Raw genomic sequence first — 19767 nt, 5'->3', positions numbered from 1 at the left:
GAATTTGCAGGGAGGAACTGAGTGTGGAAGAGGGAGAGTAGGGGAGGAAGGAGCAAACCCAGCCCTGGGTCAGCCTGCCTCCTCGCCCTGTGTGTGTGTTGTATGTGCTCTTATGTGTCCCTGTTCCCGCCACCCTTTCCCAGGCTGCAGGGGTACTGGGCTAGGATCTGGGGTAACCTGCTAGGGCAGTACGGGACAGTGGGGTCCAAGAATGGCCGAGATGCTCCTAGAAGCTGGGTGGGAAGGCAAAGTCTTCAAAAACACCCCTTCGCGGGGGGTGGGGGGCCCGCAGAGGCTGCTTCCTGCTCCACGGTCTCCCCTCCTCCAGCTTCCCACGGTGTCTCAAATGTCAGGCCCCAGTGGGAAGTGAGCAGGCTCTAGGGGCCTTCCTTATTCCTGCTTGGCCTGCCCCCATGTCACCGTCCCCAGCCCCCTGTGCCGCCTGCCTGTGCTCCCCACGGCCTTCCATTTCTTCTCGACTTCCTCTGGGGCTCCAGCAGCTTCTGAAATGTCATCCTCCAGCAGGAGGGGAACAGGCAGGGGGACACCATGCGGCTCTTCCTTCCCATGTCCCTTCCCTCCCCAGCTTTCTGCATTGTTTACTTTCCCCATCTCCCTGCCCCTCCCTCAGGCACCCCTAAAAGCATCTGGTTTGTTGAGAACCTCACACTGTTTGTTCTCCCCAGGTCTTCCTCCCCTGTTTCTCCCTCACTGCCACCCCCTCGAAGCGCCTCTTTTTCTAATGGACCGGTCAAATGTCAGGGCCCAGCAGGAGGGGAGGGATAGCCAAGCAGGACTCCCTAGTGACCTTGTTCCCTGTTGTCCTCGTGTTTATTTATCACTAGCCTGGAAAAGAGAGGAGCAGGGGACCGACAGGGGCCAACAGACAGGGAGTTTGCAGAGGCGGAAGGAGGAATTTCCATAGCTTGGCTCTGAGGACGCTGTCTGGGGACTTGGGGGGGTTCATTCACATTCCTGCAGACTCTTTCCTAAAACTCACAGACCTTGGGAGCTTAGAAACACGGGGAAGGGGACAAGGTGACAGAGGAAGGTAGGCGGGGGGAGGGAGGGAGGAAAGGTGGTCTTTGCAGCGATCGTGGTGGAGGTGTGTGCATGGGTGAAGGTGCAGGGGAAGATGAGGGGCGGGCTTGGTATGTGAGGGGAGCCAGAGACTGGATGGGAAGGAGAGGAACGTGGTGCTGATGACAGGGGGGATGGGTATTTGAGAAGTGACTGGACTGCTGAGGACCCCCGACGCTTACCCCTCCCCCTTCAGTGTGACCCAGGCCAAGCCACCAAGTACCTGTATGAGCTGCTGTACAATGACCCCATCAAGATCATCCTTATGCCCGGCTGCAGCTCCGTGTCCACGCTGGTGGCTGAGGCTGCCAGGATGTGGAACCTCATCGTGGTAGGCCGGGCCAGAAGGCTGAGAATGGGGGGCCGTGGGGGGGCCACTTCCGGGACTCTCAGGCCGTTGGGGCCTCGTCCAGCGGTGGCCCGAGAGCCCGAGAGCCGCAGCTCCCTGCTCCTCCTCAGCAGGACCTGAGCTGCGGGCGTGTGAGCCGCTGCGCACAGGGCAGAGGTGGGCGGGAGGCTTGGGGCAGCCAGCAGGGTCGCAGAGGAGCTCTGGGCGAGCCTGTCCCGCACCGTGTCCCTGTCCTTCAGCTGTCCTATGGCTCTAGCTCGCCGGCCCTGTCCAACCGGCAGCGTTTTCCCACATTCTTTCGGACTCATCCGTCGGCCACGCTGCACAACCCCACGCGCGTGAAGCTCTTTGAGAAGTGGGGCTGGAGGAGGATCGCCACCATCCAGCAGACCACGGAGGTCTTCACCTCGGTGAGCAGGCCTGTGTGGCCGGCCCCGCGCCCGGGGCAGTGGCCAGGGTTCCTCCCGGGCAGAAGAGCCTGCTTCTTTCTTCTCTTCTCTTTTCTAATATTTTTGTTTATTTATTTCACAGAGAGAGAGAGAGAGTGTGTGCGCATGAGCAGGGGGAGGGTCACAGGGAGAGGGAGAGGCAGGCTTGCAGCCAAGCAGGGACCCTGATGCCAGGCTGGATCCTGGGATTGAAACCTGAGCCGAAGCCAGACCCTTAACCGACTGAGCCACCCTGGTGCCCAAAGAACCTGTTTCTTTACCAAAGCAAACTCATTCTGAGTGGGTTAAGTGCATGTTCTCTCTGGAGCCAGAGGAATAAACAGAGTTAGGTTTTCGGGATCCTTTCCAAGTTTTTGGTTTTAGGACACTTTTTTCCCTTTGATGCTCTCTTTCCCAGGTGGATAGACCCAAAATGACCCACTTCCATTAAAGTAGGTTCACTCCAAAGTTGAGATAAGAGAGGGAATATAAGATACGAACCAAGAAAGGTAGCAAATTCCAGACACTTGGTGTGTGTGCGCATGTGTGTGTGTGGGTGAGAGAGAGAGAGAGAGATTGAGAGATAGAGAAGGAACAGCAGGAACAGAGAGGGAACAGAGAAGGAGGGAGAGAAAGGAAAAGGGAGGGAGGCAGAGAGACAGGAGACATGGAAGTGGGGAGAGGAAATGTAGGGCTGGGCGCTGGAGAAGACAGTCCAGTCCTCTCACTTCTCCCAGTCTTCGGACCCCCCATCCTCCCTTACATTCAGTGTAAGGGAGCTGCAGCTGCACCCCCTTTAAGCCTCCCCCAGTCCCTCCGTGATTCAGGGTGTCCTCTGACACCTCTGTCTACGCTTCTGGCCCTTGAGCTGAGACTGTGCTGTGCACACCAGACCTGTCTCGTTCTCCCTGCGTCTTCTCTCCTTTCCCCTGCTCTCGCTGCCTGGTGGGACTGGGGTGAGTGGGGCGACCTCCCGGGACACAGACCCGCAGGAGGGGCTCTCGTGCACCTTCCTGGGTTGAGTGTGGATCCCGAGGCTGCAGACGCTCTCCTTGCCGCCCTCCACGGCCCCGGGGACAGGCGTGGCGGGAGGACGGTTCAGAGCTGCCCCTCCTCCTGCTCTGTGCAGTCCCCAAGTATGTTCTCTGCTCTTGACTCCATCGCATGCCCCACATTTTCTCCATTTCCTTCTCATTCCCACCCAAGACTCTGGACGACCTAGAGGAGCGAGTGAAGGAGGCTGGAATCGAGATCACTTTCCGCCAGAGCTTCTTCTCCGATCCAGCTGTGCCGGTCAAAAACCTGAAGGTGTGCTGCTCGGGAGTGGCGGGCTCCGCCTGTGTAGGGACCAGGTTGGGGGGATGGAGGGGGATGGGAGAGGAGAACCAGGCAGGGGCAGGTGGGTTTCATTTGTTTGTTTGTTTTTTGTTTTTCTGTATCCCGCTATAATTAGCATATACCATCGTATAAGCCTGAGGTGTGCGAAGCGTTGGTAGGTGTTTTCATGTACACACATGCACAGTGTGAGGCCGCGTGTCCTGGGAGGAGTCGCACTGTGCCTTGCACACGGTGGACGGAAGGTGCCGTGTAAGCCAACCGTTGGCGGGACGCGTGGGTGTGCGGCAGCACGACTGTGGGACTGCCGCCCTCACGTGCGCCGGCAGCTCCGTTCCGTCACAGAATTCCGGTTCTGGCACGTTTCTTCTCATCGTCCACTTGGCACTTGCCCAGCACCCCGTGAGCAGACCCTGCAGTGAGATCTCCGGGGCAGGGAATCCAAGGTGTGGAAGTGCTTGGGGGTTTCCGGGTGGCTCTCAGGAGCGGTTTCTCTCTCTCTGTAGCGCCAGGATGCCCGAATCATCGTGGGACTTTTCTATGAGACCGAAGCCCGGAAAGTGTTTTGTGAGGTAGAGTTGGCCTCCGGAGCGGGAGGGGCCTGGGTGGGCTCTGCCCGGGGCTGTCTGATGGGGTCTCTCTGCTCAGGTTGGTAGCCGGCGGTCGGAGGCGATGGTCAGTATGACGTCCCTGTCTCTCAGCTCCGACTCCGTCTCTTGGCTTCTCGCACCCAGAGCATTCTCCGGGTCTCCGTTTCCTCCCCCTTAGTGTTCCCGCAGGATCCCCTGGACCCCATCTTTCCTGACTGGCTGGGGAGGAACTTAGAAGGAGGAGTCCCTGAGCGGCTCCTACGCCGGCCAAGACTTGTAGAGTCCTCTCTGCAGTTCTCTGCTCTCCTCTGATTCCCGAGGGGCTGGATCGCATCAAGGGAATTAGGCCAGAAAAGGCCACAGAGCCCCAGCCCTGCTCGTTCTCTGCACCTAGGTGTACAAGGAGCGGCTCTTCGGGAAGAAGTACGTTTGGTTCCTCATCGGGTGGTACGCTGACAACTGGTTCAAGATCTATGACCCGTCCATCAACTGCACGGTGGACGAGATGACCGAGGCCGTGGAAGGCCACATCACCACCGAGATTGTCATGCTGAACCCTGCCAACACCCGCAGCATCTCCAACATGGTGAGCGCGGGGGCGGGGCCGCTGGCCAGGGCTGTGGGGAGCGCGGGGGCAGGGCCGCCTCGTGGGGGGTGGGAGCGGGAGTGGACCTCGCAGGCCCAGGAGGGCACACAGGCTTGTCTGCACAGCGCTTCCTGCGGCTTCCACCTCTGCTCTGACTTCCTTGAGCAGGAACAGAAAGAGGGACGGGAGTGGTATGTGTGCGAGGCCCCTGATGAGAGGAAGGGCTGTTACCATGGCAACAAGGAGCGGTTGGTGAGAAGTCAAAGGAGGGAGAGGCGTTGATGACAACACAGACGCATGTGCACACGCACACCTTGATACGAGGGCTGTTCCCGCCGGAGCAGGAACGCAGTTTGTTTTCTCAGGGACTTTAGCGTCCTTTGCAGTTGCTTAATACTCACTCCTGACTGATACTCAATTAGCTTGGCTCCTGATGTTTTTTTAATGATCCTTTTTTAGAGTTTTAGATGTACAAGGGACTTTTGAAATCTGTTCGTTCCAGGGAGCTGATTGGTGACAGGCCTGGGGCTAGAAGGCATGTCGCCTGATCTGGAAAGGCTGGGGCAGCCGGCAGGCGAGGGGCAGGAGTGAGCAGGGCACAAGGCCGAGGCTCCGTTCTTGCTCAGGGTTCTATCTGGGGGAAGACGGGGATCTTGGGCGAGCTGATGAGGCAACCTCCGTGTCTGCTCATTTTTGCCAGGCGTACCCCAGGCCCGGAAGGCCTGTTTTGGGAAGCACACTAGGGGCGAGCTCATGGTTGTAAAGCCCCAAATACCCCATTGAAAACAGAGGTGTAGTCATAATTGCTTTTGTGCAGTAACCCAGGAATCAGGGACCTGGTATCTGTGACCTCCCAGCCAAGCTGGCTGGAGGTTTCTTGTGTCCATTCTACGGACCAGGAAACTGATGCAGAGAGGTTGAGGGACTGGGCCCAGGCTCCAAAACTGCTGAGTGGGGAAGCCAGAGTTGACCCCGTTTGAGTCTAACTCCAAACCACTCTGCCGTGTTGCTGCCATGGGAAACCGGGAAGCCCGACAGAAGAGCCTGTGCCTTTGCTGGCGACACTGTCTGGCTGACGGCAGCTTCTGAGCCGGAGAGGAAGACGACTCAGGCCGTCTGTCCTCGCGGTGGACTGTGTCCGCGGACTCTGATTGTGGACACTGTCCTGGGGAGTTCCGAGGGACTTCATGTTTCAGGTATCATGGTTGAAACATAGCCTGGAAGATTCTGGAGGGTCACCACCCTGTAGAGCACCTGAGAAGCGAGTCATCCTGGAGACCTTCAGAAGTAGAGAAGCTGCCCCAAATCCCAGAGGCTTCTCAGCACCCCGAGCCCAGGGCCTGTACGTCCTGGCTTCTGCCCCACAGCAGGGAGCTAAAGGAACCCCTGGCAGGGAGCAGGGACCGGGGGAGGGGTGTGGATGGACATCTGGGCTCTGGAGCTCACTGCGCTGGAGGGTCGTCTTTCTGGCTCTGGGTCTCTAGACAAACGTGGTGCCTTTGGGGCCCTAGAGCTTCTAGGGACAGCAGGTCTGCGTGGTCGCTGGAAGTGCCCAGTGGGAGAGCGAGGATTTTCCAGGGGGCAGAGCAGCCATAACGACTGAGCAGGGAAGAGATGGTGGATGCATCAGGCAGGCCCAGGGAGAGGGAGATGAGAAGCAGGGGCTGGACCTGGGACCCAGAGCGACGCAGACTGGGTCTAGAAGAGAAGCAGAACTGCTGTCCCTTCATTTGGGCCCTCATTCTCCGACGTTACTGGCCTGGAGGATTGGTTAGGACAGATTACTGGGCTCTTCCTTCACAAGTCCTGATGCAGTGGGTCTGGGCCTTTCCAGCAGGTTCCCTAGGGCTGTTGATGCTGCTGATTTGAGACCATATTTTGAGAACTGTTGGCCAGAGCAATGTCCAGAGACAGTTTCGTTGTCACAATCGGCGTCTAGCGGGTAAATGGGCATGCTTCCCGGCAGCCTGGAACGCAGAGGTCCGTGCCCCACAGCAAGGCATTCTCCTGATCCGAATGTCAGTCATGCAGGGATGGAGAAACCCTGGCTTAGAAAGGAACCCGGCGTGGGAGATTGAGTTGGAGTGGTTTTGGGGACCTATGATAGCTCTGGGCTAGAGGGGCAGCTGGGAGGTGGCCTTACCTGGAGATGACATTCTCTTCCAGTTCTCACAGATTGGGGCAGAGGTCCCGTCAGATCTTGGTAGAATCTGAAATCAGAAGCTGCCTCAGGATGTACACTCGAGGTCAAGGTCAGGCATCCCTCACACAGACACAGCCAGCAGGGCCATCAGGCCGCCAGAAAATTAGGGTCATAATGCTGCCCTTGATTACTTTACTGATTTTTGTGGGTTGTGGAATTTTTGCTGTTTACTTTTTCTTGAGCTGCTTAGTAATGTTTCCACCTGAAAATTTTGCAGTGGTATCTTTGCTGGCCTGAGGGGGAACGATTTTTGGGGTAAGCATGTTTGTCAAGTGGCCTGGAGCCGGGGAAGAGTCGAAGGTCTGGGTGGGGAGAGCACCGTGCAGGCTGCGTGAATCCCTTTCCATCGGAGGTTCTTGTGGCCCAGCGTGTACGTCGAACTGGGGATGGGACAGACTTGTGAAGGACCACTCAGGAAGGCAGCCCGCTGCTGGCGGCCGAGCAGGCGCTCTTGGGAAGAGAGGCATGTCAGCGTGCCAAGGCGACGTGAGGGTCCTGGGAAGAGTATGGGCATTGAGGCCAGGCTGCCTGGGCTTGAATCCCAGCCCTGCCACGCATTGTCACTCCCGGCAAGTTAAACTTTATGTGCCTGTTTCTATCTACGTACACCTCAGAAAAATGAAAAAATGCCTGGAACATTGTAAGGAAATATAAATGTTAGGTCTTATTATTATTTTTTTTAAAAGATTTTATTTATTTATTTGGCAGAGACACAGGGAGAGAGAGACCACAAGCAGCGGGAGTGGGAGAGGGAGAAGCAGGCTTCCCACTGAGCATGGAGCCCGATATGGGGCTCGATCCCAGGACCCCAGGATCATGACCTGAGCCAAAGGCAGATGCCTAATGACTAAGCCACCCAGGCGCCCCTGTTATTATTATTATTATAATTAAGACTGTTCTGTGTAGGCACTGATGGTCTTAATGAAACATTTCAAGAGGGGGCCTAGGTGGCTCAGTCGGTTAAGCATCTGCCTTCGGCTCAGGTTGTGATCCCAGGGTTCGGGCTCCCTGCTGCATGGGAAGCTGCTTCTTCCTCTCCTCTCCCCCTGCTTGTGTTTCCTCTCTCACTGTGTCTCTCTCTGTCAAAGAAATAAGTAAAATCTTTATTTAATTTTTGGGGCGCCTGGGTGGCTCAGTGGGTTAAGCCGCTGCCTTCGGCTCAGGTCACGATCTCAGAGTCCTGGGATCGAGCCCCGCATCGGGCTCTCTGCTCAGCAGGGAGCCTGCTTCCTCCTCTCTCTCTCTCTGCCTGCCTCTCTGCCTGCTTGTGATCTCTCTATCAAATAAATAAATAAATCTTAAAAAAAAAAAAAAAAAAAAAAAAAAAATCTTTATTTAATTTTAATTTTTTTAATAAAGATTTTTATTTATTTATTTGACAGACAGAGATCACAAGTAGGCAGAGAGGCAGGCAGAGAGAGAGAGGGGGAAGCAGGCTCCCTGCTGAGCAGAGAGCCCGATGTGGGGCTCGATCCTAGGACCCTGGGATCATAACCTGAGCCGAAGGCAGAGGATTTAACACACTGAGCCACCCAGGCACCCCTTAATTTTAATTTTTTAAAAGATTTTTATTTCTTTATCTGACATAGACAGAGATCACAAGTAGACGGAGAGGCAGGCAGAGAGAGGGGGGAGCAGGCTTCCTGCTGAGCAGAGAGTCTGATGTGGGGCTCAATCCCAGGACCCTGAGATCATGACCTGAGCCACCCAGGTGCTCCAATAAATAAAATCTTTTTTTTTTTTAATTTTTTTTAAAATTTATTTGACAGAAATCACAAGTAGGCAGAGAGGCAGGCAGAGAGAGAGGAAGAAAAGCAGGCTCCCTGCTGAGTAGAGAGCCCGATGTGGGGCTCGATTCCAGAACCCTGGGATCATGACCTGAGCTGAAAGCAGAGGCTTTAAACCACTGAGCCACCCAGACGCCCCCCAATAAATAAAATCTTCAAAAAACCCCAAAAGAAACATTTCAATGGAGGAATTAAGAGGACTTGCTGATTCCAAGCCTTCAATCTCATGTACTGGGAAGTGTTGGGGAGTGAGGGAAAGTGGAGCCTTGTCTTAGATATTTTAAATTTTGGATTATTGATCTTATAGCTCCAGATGCTGCAGAGACAGTTGGAGACACAGGACATGAGATGCCAAGCTGGACTGTAGATCTGAGCGACCATGACGAATGTGAGGCTGAGGGACAGGGGGACTTTTAAAGACAAACTGCGACTTGACTTTATACCCCGCATTTTCTATATGTTGTGGTTTCCCATAGTGGCTCTTCGAGGTAGCCAGTGTCACCCCATTCTAAAGCTGAATGACCTCCCAGTGCAGTTTGATAACTCGTTTGAGGTCTCTCAGCGGGCGGGTGGATGGGGTGGACCTGGGATCCATCCATGCATCTGTTTATCTGCCCAGTGGACATTTTTAAAACTTTTTTAGCGTGATCAGAGTTTGCAGCAGAATTGAGCGGAGGGCACTTCGGGACCACACACTTGGATGGCGTCCGCCATGGGCAGCACTCCCCTGCAGAGCGCTCCCACCCGGAGCGCGTGGTCTGGGCGGTGCCTTCCGTGTGGGAGACAAGTGTGCGGTCACACGGACCACCTCACAGCGCCACACAGAGTAGCTCCCTGCCGTGATGCAGCGGACGTGATGCAGCGGACGTGGTCGGTCCTGGGCCAGGCACGGTGCCGGGAGCAGAGGTGTGCAGGGGGACGGGACGCGGTCCTGGCCTCCCGCTTGTGGAGCAGCGGGTGTGGTCGGTTCCGGGCTAGTTTTCCAAGGCTGTTTCCGCACTGTCTGTGCCTTGCACTCCCCTGTCCCATGTTTTCAGAAAGTTCAGTAGAGAGAAAAGCGGGCAGGGCACGGGGAACAGATTTTTTTTTATTCTTCATCTGCTCCCTCCTTCCTTAGAGGGTGAGGCTGTTGGTACATCCCAGATCTCGCCCTCTCTGTTACTGCTGCCTTGCGAAGAGGGGGCCACCGAGCCTTTCCTTGTATGGCTTCTGGGAGGTCAGAAAGGCCAGGTGTGTTTTTCTCCATTGCACAGTAGACATTTCCAAACCCTTGAGCAATTTACCTGTGGTTTTTAGCCAAACGAGGTCATTGCCAGGTATAGAAATTCAGGTCTCTTGACCCATTTCATGGGAGAGTTACAGGAGCTGTCCTTGTCTTCAGCTTTCTTGGAGAACAAAGATAGAGGGTGGGGAGGGTGGGCAGAGCCTGAATACCAGCTTTCAATCACGTGACGAGTGTCTCTGGGGCCCCGTGTCCCACGAACCTTCCAGGGCCTGGGAGCTGAAAGCAGGGGAGAGCACTCAGGGAGGTAGTGCGCTGCTTGGGTCCAGTGAGGAAGGCCGGGGCCCCTCTAGGCTGCTTTAGAATCACAGGGGCTGTGAGGTGCCGGGTCCGGCCCACGGAGAACGTCTGAGCCTGGGAGGACGTCGCCATGCAGGCCCACCTCTACTTTCTTCTGCCGTCTGTTGTGCAGTGTCCACTCCTTACAACTTTGGCTCCAGTTCTGGGCCAGCGGCTGTGTGCTGAGGCTCCTGGGCCCGGCTCACCCCAGCTCCAGTCCAGCCCCTCCAAGTCCAGCTTTCAAAGTTTTGTGTGCTCCCTCCGATGGCAAAACACCACCCTCTGTTGGATTACAGGGCTGCAGCCGCGTTGGGAGTGTGCCCCACGCCCCCTCCAACCCTCTGCCCCATCCCTCCCTCCGCAGACATCCCAGGAGTTTGTGGAGAAACTGACCAAGAGGCTTAAGAGACACCCCGAGGAGACTGGTGGCTTCCAGGAGGCACCGCTGGCCTACGATGCCATCTGGGCCTTGGCGCTGGCCCTGAACAAGACGTCCGGTGGGGGTGGCCACTCCGGTGTGCGCCTGGAAGACTTCAACTATAACAACCAGACCATTACCGACCAGATCTACCGGGCGATGAACTCCTCGTCCTTTGAGGGCGTCTCTGTGAGTGGCAGCAGTCTCCCCCATGCTCCCCTGCGCTCCCCCAAGAGGGCGCGTGCCCTCCTTTCCTGCGCTCATGTTAACCTGAAGGGATCGGTCTCAGACCCCCAAGCCAGAAAAACCCCCATGAGGCAAGAGGGGAAGATGCTGTATTCCATTTCTTTCAGCCTTTCCCTCATTTATTTTCAGTCCAGATATTTATGAGTCAGATGAGAATCACAGGATTTTAAGAGGAGACAGTCTGAGCGGTCATCTGTCCCTCTCCAAGTGGGGAGAACAGCGTCCAGAGGGACTGGGTGCCATGCCTGGGCCACACAGCCAGAGGCCGGGGCTCCTGGGGCTCTGTCCGAGGACGCTTCCCACTCAAATCCCACGGGTGAAGCTTCTTTTCCAAAGAAGAATGTTTCTAAAATCTAGGGTATGGGCATCTGGGGTATGTCCTATATGCAGGCAAAGGCCATAAATAGAATTCATTCAGAGGCTCAATGACATCAAACACATAAGGATCCGGAGAGGCCCTGACGCTCTCTCCTGGCTCCCACTTTTATCACCTTTGCCGCCTCCGCATGTTCCCGCACGCAGGGTCACGTGGTGTTTGATGCCAGCGGCTCCCGGATGGCCTGGACGCTCATTGAGCAGCTGCAGGGTGAGTGCAGGGGTGTGGGGGGCCCGCAGGGTTGGGCGGTGCATGGGGAGCGCAGGGGTGTGGGGCCACGGGGTCTGGCAGTGGCAGGTTGAGCCCAGGGGTGCGGGCTGAGGTCTGGTGTCACCGCCCGAGGAAGGAGATCGGGATGGTGGCTTGTGCGTGCCCATCTGCTCTTCTCTTTGAACTGGTTCTTCAAGCATTTATCTAATAAGAAGAGTAAAAAGCTCAGTGGGGGTCGGGGGGTGCCCAGACCTGGGAAGGGGCAGACACACTGCCTTTCTCCAGGGGCTTCCCTTGTGATTTCAGAAATTTCCCTTTGGGAGCCTGGCTCTGAGGGGCTAACCCTTGTCAGGTGCAGACTGCGGACTCCAGGCTAGTGGAGTCTAGCAGAGCTGCTATTTTTAGAGGAAACCTACTGCATTTCCTTGCTGTCTAAGCAAGCTTTTCTGATTCTTGGGTCTCCTGTGTAATCTGGCTTTCCTCACTTGTATCTCCTTAAACGTCAGCACACACGTACCTGCCGAGCCTCTGCCGGTCGGGCTGTCCCCACGCCGCTCGCAGCCTCCTGGAGCGTGCCCTCCCCTTCTCCCCGCTCCCACCTGTCCACAGATCCTCCTTGTAGCCCAAACCCCAGGGCTGTGGTTTGGCTTCTGAGGGAAAAGTTCTGGTACAGGAATTCTTAGGAATGGCTGAACTACCCCCCACCTCGTGGCTCTAAGAGGCAGATGCAACTTTCCAAGGAATTAGAACCCAAGCCAACAGAAGAGAAATTTCTAAAATTAAAATGAAAGCCACTGGGAAAATAGATCCTGTGATTCTGTCTGTCATGAGAGGGAGAATCAGCAGAGATGTCGCAGGCTTCTGAAGCCAGAATTGAAGTGTGAGACGATCGGCGGGAGAGGCGCAAGGCTGAGCAGTGGCGTCTCAGAGCCCTCTCCCCAGAGGCCTCGAACCCCCGAGATGCTCTCACACACCCATGAGCCTTGGCAGACACCTTGCATTTCCTGTCAGCCAGGTGGCTGACTCGAGAGCCCTCCTGTCCTCCCAGGGACCCCTTGGGGGCTCAGATGCAAGCAGGGAGAGTGACTTGAGGGGAGTGAGAAGCTCGGGCCTGGGCTGGGCTCTTCAGCCTTCCGTTGTCTCCCGCCCAGGGGGCAGCTACAAGAAGATCGGCTACTATGACAGCACTAAGGACGATCTTTCCTGGTCCAAAACGGACAAGTGGATTGGTAAGCGGGTCCTGTCTGTATTCCTCGGTGCCTCTGAGCAAGCAAGACCAAGTGTTGTGCACGTGAACGAGGCTGGGGTGGCAGGTGCCATCAGCTGGAAATGTGCCAAGGAGATGGGCCAGGGTCCGGGTTAAGACATGGGTGGGGTATGTATTTGAAGAGGGAGCAATGCACTAGCAAAAGTAATGTGCTGCTCAGGTAATAGGATCAGAGATGCGGCGCATGGGGGGTGGCCGTGGAAACCCCGTGTAGGTCTCCCAGATGTTCTGGTACCTTGATCTATCTGAACCAGCCACTGGAGCTTGGAGTCGCCTCTTCATCTTTCTCAGGAAACTAGTTGCTTAAATTATAGGAGAGGTTGCAAAACCTCCTGGATTGTCTTCCCCTCAGATGTGCTTTTTAAAGAGGCAAAGTAAAAGCAAGTGTTGCTCATGCGCTTCGTGGGCCAAACGACAGGCAATGGGAAGGACGCTCCAGGTGGACAGGAGGAAGGACCTGCCGGTGAAGAGGGCACGTTAGGGACAGAGGCAGCTGCCAGCTGCCCTTCCCGACTGGAAGCTGGTAGTTGCCGGCACTGCTGGAGCTCTGACATGTTTTTTTATAATTTGAATTTAGGACAGTATTCTCTCCTGCTATAAATGCTTCATGGCCTAAATTACACTTCTCTTTTTAAAGCTAAGCAAATTGAAATTAGGTTTTTTTTTTTTTTTTTTTTTTTTTGCTGTGAACTCGTTGACAAATCAGAGTTTCCTCTTGATAATAGCTAGAAGACACTGTTGGGAACATCACCCTGCCAGGGTCGAAGCTCCCAGGTCGGGTGTCTTCCTGGGGTTCGGAGGCTAGGTGGGTCCTTCGAACTCTTAGCTTTATGATTCTACAACTGTCATCTGCAGCTTTTGATTTGAGTTCTGAGAGACCTCACGAACGTCACCTCTTGGTCGTTCCCTTCTTTCCCTCCCATTTCCTTTGCTGTCAGAAAGACACATATCATAGAACAAACACTACCAGAAACACCACAGCTTTGGTGACACATCTTGGCCTCCAGCTCCATTCCCTCCTCTCACTTCCGACTGCTTCCTGAGACCCCCGCCACCCTGGGCTGCGGGCAGCATTGCTCCGCAGCACCCCCACTCAGCATTCAGGGCAGCGAGGGGCCCACGTCCTCGGGGCTAGAGACAGGTGTCCCTTGCCCCTTTCTCTGCCTCACCTTCATTTCCTTGTCCCCTCCCCCTACTTCCTAGTGTCATGCAGGAGGGACCCCCCCAGCTGACAAGACCCCCTTCCAGGGCCACACAGGAGGGACCCCTCCTAGCTGACCAGACCCCTCCCCAGGGCCACACAGGAGGGGCCCCTCAGCTGACCAGACCCCTCCCCCAGGGCCATGCAGGAGGGGCCCCAGCTGACCAGACCCCTCCCCCAGGGCCACCCAGGAGGGGCCCCTCAGCTGACCAGACCCCTCCCCCAGGGCCACCCAGGAGGGGCCCCTCAGCTGACCAGACCCCTCCCCCAGGGCCATGCAGGAGGGACCCCAGCTGACCAGACCCCTCCCCCAGGGCCACGCAGGAGGGGCCCCCCAGCTGACCAGACCCCTCCCCCAGGGCCACGAGGAGGGGCCCCCCAGCTGACCAGACCCCTCCCCCAGGGCCATGCAGGAGGGACCCCTCAGCTGACCAGACCCCTCCCCCAGGGCCACCCAGGAGGGGCCCCTCAGCTGACCAGACCTCTCCCCCAGGGCCATGCAGGAGGGACCCCAGCTGACCAGACCCCTCCCCCAGGGCCACGAGGAGGGGCCCCCCAGCTGACCAGACCCCTCCCCCAGGGCCATGCAGGAGGGACCCCTCAGCTGACCAGACCCCTCCCCAATGTGTCATGCAGGAGTGTCCCCCCCCCAGCTGACTAGACCTCCCCTTACCCCTAATGCCATGCAGGAGGGGCCCCCCCGGCTGACCAGACCCTTGTCATCAAGACATTTCGCTTCATGTCCCAGAAACTCTTCATCTCGGTCTCTGTGCTGTCCAGCCTGGGCATCGTCCTGGCTGTGGTGTGTCTGTCGTTTAATATCTACAACTCTCACGTCCGGTAAGTTTCTTTTCGGATGCTGTCCTCCTCCTCTCTGCCCCTCGGAGACCGTGATGCCCCTGGCAGGGACTGAGATGACACTGGTGTAACTGCCAGGTCGTGGGGGGGCGAGGCATCCACTCTGGCATTCCCAGTGACCGTGACCACCAAAGGGGGAAACCAGACGCAAGTCCCATCCCAGCTCCAGACCAGCTCACCGACAACTACCAAGTTCTTGGGGGACACCACGGGGGCTCTGCTCCATGTGTACAGGTGGGGGTGCTGGGAGCCCTCTGCCTGCCCCCGCTGGGCTGTGGCCCAGGCTGCACCAGCTGGGGCAGGCCCCATGGCTCTGGAGAGCAGGGCCTCCCCGAAGAAGAGGTTAATTCTGCTCCTCGCCCTCCTCCTCTCCCGCCTCTGCCCTAGTTACATCCAGAACTCCCAGCCCAACTTGAACAATCTGACTGCTGTGGGCTGCTCCCTGGCGCTGGCGGCTGTCTTCCCCCTCGGGCTGGATGGTTACCACATCGGGAGAAGCCAGTTCCCCTTCGTCTGCCAGGTGAGGAGGAGGCGGGTAGACTCGCCATGGACCCTGGCCCTCCCCGCTTGGGAGCCGTTCCTGGAGGCACCGGGCACGGCCTTTCCTGCACTGTCCCTGCTCCCCCAGTCTCTGTGGGCTGCGACCTTTCTTCCCGCCCTCCAGACCTCTCTGCTGGGTGGCTCTAGCCAGTTCCAAGGTTGCCATGGCCTGCCTCATGGAGGGGGGCGCTCGGGTGCAGGAAGGGTCTGCACAAAGAACCCTTCAACACTGGCATCTTGGCTGTGGGCTGAGGATGGAGCCCAGGAACTGTGAGCTCCTGGGGAAAGGGTAGAAGCAGGGACTGGACCTGAGAGCAGAGGGCGGGGGGGCGGGGATGAGGCACACACTTGGTATTGGGGTGTGGGAGGTCCCGGGGCTGTGGGAAAGGCTGACTTCCGTGGCCACACATGTGCAGCTCTGTTAATGCTGGTGGGACACAGCCCCTGTCCCTGCCTGTCTGTACTCATCCATCCTGGGCCCTGTCCTGACCATGCAGCTGGGCACGTGGCATTGGCACACACAAGCACACTTCCCCAGAGGCTGTCAGCCCCCAGGGAAATGAGAGAGCAGTGGGAGGGGGCACACTGACCTCCGGGATGTGTGAGAGGTCTGTGCAGCAGGCGGGGGCCGCTCAGGACTGGCTCAGGAGTAGCTGGACTGGCACTGGAGTATCAAGGATGTGCGGGCCTTCCTCAGCTGGAGGCACGGGGGGGGCGGTCACTCAGGTGGCCTGCGGGGGTCGAACAGCCAGTAGATGAGGTGAGCCGTCGGCGTGGCTGGAGCCTGGGGGGAGGAAAGGGCGAGGAGCCGGGCCAGCTGGGGCTGTGTGGTGGAGGGTGTACTGCCACACCGCACACCCGGGCTGGGGATTCGCACAGGAGGGTGTAGCAAGGAGGCCCTGCTGGCAGAGGAGGAGGTGGGTGGGAGGAAGCTGCTGGAGGCAGAGAGACCCACTCTCTGGCCCTGTGTGCACCCCCGTGGCTCCTGACTGCACTCCTTTGTGCACGGTTGTGCCCTGCTCCCTCTCCTGTCCTAGGCGCGCCTCTGGCTCCTGGGTCTGGGCTTTAGTCTGGGCTATGGCTCCATGTTCACTAAGATCTGGTGGGTCCACACGGTCTTCACGAAGAAGGAGGAGAAGAAGGAGTGGAGGAAGGTGAGCTGCTTCTTCACCTCGGCCCATAGGTCCTTGGCTCTCGGGGTTCAGAGGGTTCCCCGACCTGCCTGTGCTCTGTGTCCACCCAGACCCTGGAACCCTGGAAGCTGTACGCCACCGTGGGCCTGCTGGTGGGCATGGACGTCCTCACTCTCGCCATCTGGCAGATCGTGGACCCCTTGCACCGCACCATCGAGGTACCCGTTGAGAGGAGGCCCTGGGGGTCGGGGCCTCTGCATGCCTGGGGACCCAGGAGGAGAGCCGCCTCTCCGTGCCCTAAGGAGGCCCAGTGCAGGTGGGGAGGCAGGTGGTGGGGATCCTGGAAGGGTGTGTAGATGTCCCAGGCATCATGGAAAGCTGGGAACACGCCCTTCCGAGGTGCTCGTGAAAGCACTCCTGGGCCTAGAGTGGGGCCTGGCATCTGTGCTGAGGGCCACCTGGGAAAGAGGAGGCCAAGCTGGGCATCAGGACTGAGCAGAGGCAGGGCAGGGAGGGTGACTGGTGTCTCCCTGGGGCCCCGTTTCTCCCTTAGACTTTCGCCAAGGAGGAGCCGAAGGAAGACATCGATGTGTCCATCCTGCCGCAGCTGGAGCACTGCAGCTCCAGGAAGATGAACACGTGGCTCGGTGCGCGGGTCAGGGGAGGGCCGGTGCGGAAGGGCCCGAGGGAGGAGGGTGGCTTTGCCCTGATCCTTTCTGGGAAGGAGGGAGAGCCGGTCTTCTTCCGTGAGGAGCCGGGGGTATAAAGCAGGCTTGGGGCAGAGCTGGGGGCAGAGTGGCCCGTGGGACCGCCTGACCCCATCTGTCTGGCCAGCTGCCTAGAGTGAGAGCAGGACGGGGAGGCCTGGGGAGGGCCTGCACACTGGTGCAGGATCAGAAAGGGCAAAGCCGCCCTCAGCCTGGAGGGTAAGGGGCGGGGACATAGCGTCCGCAGTCTTCCTCCTCTGTCCCATGAGGAAGCGGGACGTTGGGACAAGTTGGGGGAACAGACAGAGACGGGTGTGCTAGGTCAGAGGGGCCGATCAGAAAGGAGGCCCTTCACTTGTGGAGCTCAAAGCAGGAACAGCAGTAGGTGGAGGGCGTGGAGGGCCCGGGGGGTGAGTGGGTGCCTGGAGGTCTTGTTGCCAAGTGGCCGTGGCCTCCGCTCCAGGCATTTTCTACGGCTACAAGGGGCTGCTGCTGCTGCTTGGTATCTTTCTTGCTTACGAGACCAAGAGTGTGTCTACGGAGAAGATCAATGACCACCGGGCTGTGGGCATGGCCATCTACAATGTGGCGGTGAGCCTTGGACACCTGGTGCTGACCCTAGGGCTGCTGGGGAGGAATCGGGACTAGGATCAGTGGGCGGGAGTCTGAAGAAGATTTTTAGTGCCTCGGGTCTGTAAAGCACTTCCCAGCGGGTAAAGCCCTGTACAGACACTGTTTTACAGCTCTGCCCGTGAGTGCACGAAGCAGACATTACTGTCCCCCTGCACAGGTGAGGAAGCAGAGTGGGGAAGTGAGATGCCTTATCTCCGGTTCCCTGGCTGGAATCCGAGTCAGCTTCCGGCCAGAGTTCCCAGACGCTCAGTGCTCAGGGACTCTGAATGGGCCCGTGTGAGGATCCCAGCACGTCTGCCTTGAGGGGGGGGTTGACCTGGAGCAGGACGTGGTTTGGGATTCTTCCCGCTCTGGAGTTGAGGGTGGCCTGGGGTCTGGAGCCTTTAGCGATGGGAAGTTCCCCCAGGACCTGTCCTCATGGGCTCTCTCCTGGGGGAGGAAAGCCTGGAGGTCCCAAACAGGGTGCACCCACAGGTCCTGTGCCTCATCACTGCCCCGGTCACCATGATCCTGTCCAGCCAGCAGGATGCAGCCTTCGCCTTTGCGTCCCTTGCCATAGTGTTCTCCTCCTACATCACTCTGGTCGTGCTCTTCGTGCCGAAGGTGAGGCGGTCCCCGCTTCTGTCCCCGCAGTCCAGCCCTGCTTCCTGGGAGCCTCCTCCTGCTCCTGCCCTTGGGAGGGGCCCCGCTTGCCTCGCCACCTGCTGGTCATGGACAGTCCTCTCCCCCGTCTCATGTGCAATCCTTGGTCCCCAGATGCGCAGGCTGATCACCCGGGGTGAGTGGCAGTCGGAGGCGCAGGACACCATGAAGACAGGCTCATCCACCAACAACAACGAGGAGGAGAAGTCCCGGCTGTTGGAGAAGGAGAACCGTGAGCTGGAGAAGATCATTGCTGAGGTGTGGGGGTGCTGGGGGGTGAGGGGCACTGGCACAAATCTGTGGGCATGGGCCTCTCTCCCCTCCCCCGCCTCCCACTCCTCATTCCCCTGGTCCCTCCTCACCTGATGCCCCTCTTTGCTCTTTGGCTCTCCTCCATCGTTCCTGGTGCCTCATGTTCGCGTCTGCTGTCCATCCTGGCGTCCCTCCCCCGTCCTCCGCTCACACCCCACGTTCTTCTCTGCGAGGCCCCGCCTCACTTCCCCTTCTTCCAACCTCTCCCAATCTCTCTTCCTGCAGAAAGAGGAGCGAGTCTCCGAGCTGCGCCATCAGCTTCGGTCTCGTCAGCAGCTCCGTCCCCGGCGCCACCCCTCTACGCCCCCAGACCCCTCGGGGGGCCTGCCTAGGGGGCCCCATGAGCCCCCTGACAGGCTCAGCTGTGATGGGAGCCGGGTTCATTTGCTGTACAAGTGAGGGCCCCAGGGATTGGGGAGGGGCTGGTAGGAAGGCCTCCTCTGTGAGTCTGGGACCGGCTGGGTCCCCAGGACTGTAGACCCGGCGCGTTTGCTCTCGTGCGCTTGCAGTTTTCTGACCGCCACGCTGTCCGGTTTGTGCCTGGCTGCAGCTTCCTGGCCCCGCCGCACTGCGCCCCTTCCCCTCCTGCCAGTGCTGGCCGCAGCCTGGTCTCCTTCCACCCGCCCACCCTTCACCGCTCTGCCAGCTTCGTCCCCCTGGAGTTTTCCGCCTCTGCCCTGTGCGTGCTCACACTTCCCAACACACACGCGCGTGTGCATGTGTGCTCACATGTGCCTCTCCCTCTGGCGCTCACGTGTGTGCCCTGTCCTTGCCTCCCTCCTGCACTCGGGGCCCCTGCGCCCTTCGTGTGCTGAGCGGAGGCCTTCCCCACCAGCGCACATCCGTGTTTCCCCGTGTGTTCCCCCTGTGTGTGCTCATGGAACCTGGGTACCTTGCCTTTGCACCTTAAGACCATTGTATCCTCCTAGCAGAGCCCGAGGCGCGCACCCTACACGTCCTTATGCACTCTCCGCAGCTCACACCCTCACATGCTTTCTGCTTGAACCCCCACCCCACCTTTGTGCTCATATACACACTATGTCCACGCTCCCCGTCCTCCTTCCCAGGGCTGCTCCCTTTGGTTTTGTGTTTTTCTGGGGGGACTTGAGGGAGAAGAAATGGGGGCAGGCTTGGGGAGCTGCTTCCAGTAGACAGTTGGTGAGAATCCCAACCACAGGAAGGCTCCCCCAACCCCGATGGCTGTCAGGGACAGAGGGAATCACCGGGCAGGAGGGGACATCCCCTTGCTGCCAAGGTGTCTCTTGGGGAGGGATCTCCCCAGTCTCAATAAACCAGTGAACCGTG

General features: G+C 58.1%; 1 protein-coding gene across 2 annotated transcripts in view; it reads left to right on the top strand.

Moving 5' to 3' along the window:
• Nucleotides 1-19767, top strand: part of GABBR1 (gamma-aminobutyric acid type B receptor subunit 1) — a 27004-nt gene extending 7237 nt beyond the window's left edge. For both annotated transcript variants that reach the window (XM_047732883.1, XM_047732882.1), the window contains 17 exons: nt 1277-1411; nt 1669-1839; nt 3064-3165; nt 3699-3764; nt 4177-4368; nt 10284-10526; nt 11106-11169; nt 12321-12398; nt 14327-14477; nt 14883-15015; nt 16073-16189; nt 16279-16386; nt 16722-16815; nt 17339-17466; nt 17983-18111; nt 18265-18408; nt 18688-19767. In XM_047732883.1, the coding sequence (XP_047588839.1) occupies nt 1277-1411; nt 1669-1839; nt 3064-3165; nt 3699-3764; nt 4177-4368; nt 10284-10526; nt 11106-11169; nt 12321-12398; nt 14327-14477; nt 14883-15015; nt 16073-16189; nt 16279-16386; nt 16722-16815; nt 17339-17466; nt 17983-18111; nt 18265-18408; nt 18688-18861 (2229 nt within the window). In that variant the 3' untranslated portion in view covers nt 18862-19767. The remainder of the gene's footprint in view (nt 1-1276; nt 1412-1668; nt 1840-3063; nt 3166-3698; nt 3765-4176; nt 4369-10283; nt 10527-11105; nt 11170-12320; nt 12399-14326; nt 14478-14882; nt 15016-16072; nt 16190-16278; nt 16387-16721; nt 16816-17338; nt 17467-17982; nt 18112-18264; nt 18409-18687) is intronic.

Source organism: Lutra lutra, chromosome 6, assembly GCF_902655055.1.
Source record: "Lutra lutra chromosome 6, mLutLut1.2, whole genome shotgun sequence".
Taxonomy (NCBI): domain Eukaryota; kingdom Metazoa; phylum Chordata; class Mammalia; order Carnivora; family Mustelidae; genus Lutra; species Lutra lutra.
This window is presented reverse-complemented; position numbering and strand designations above follow the sequence as displayed.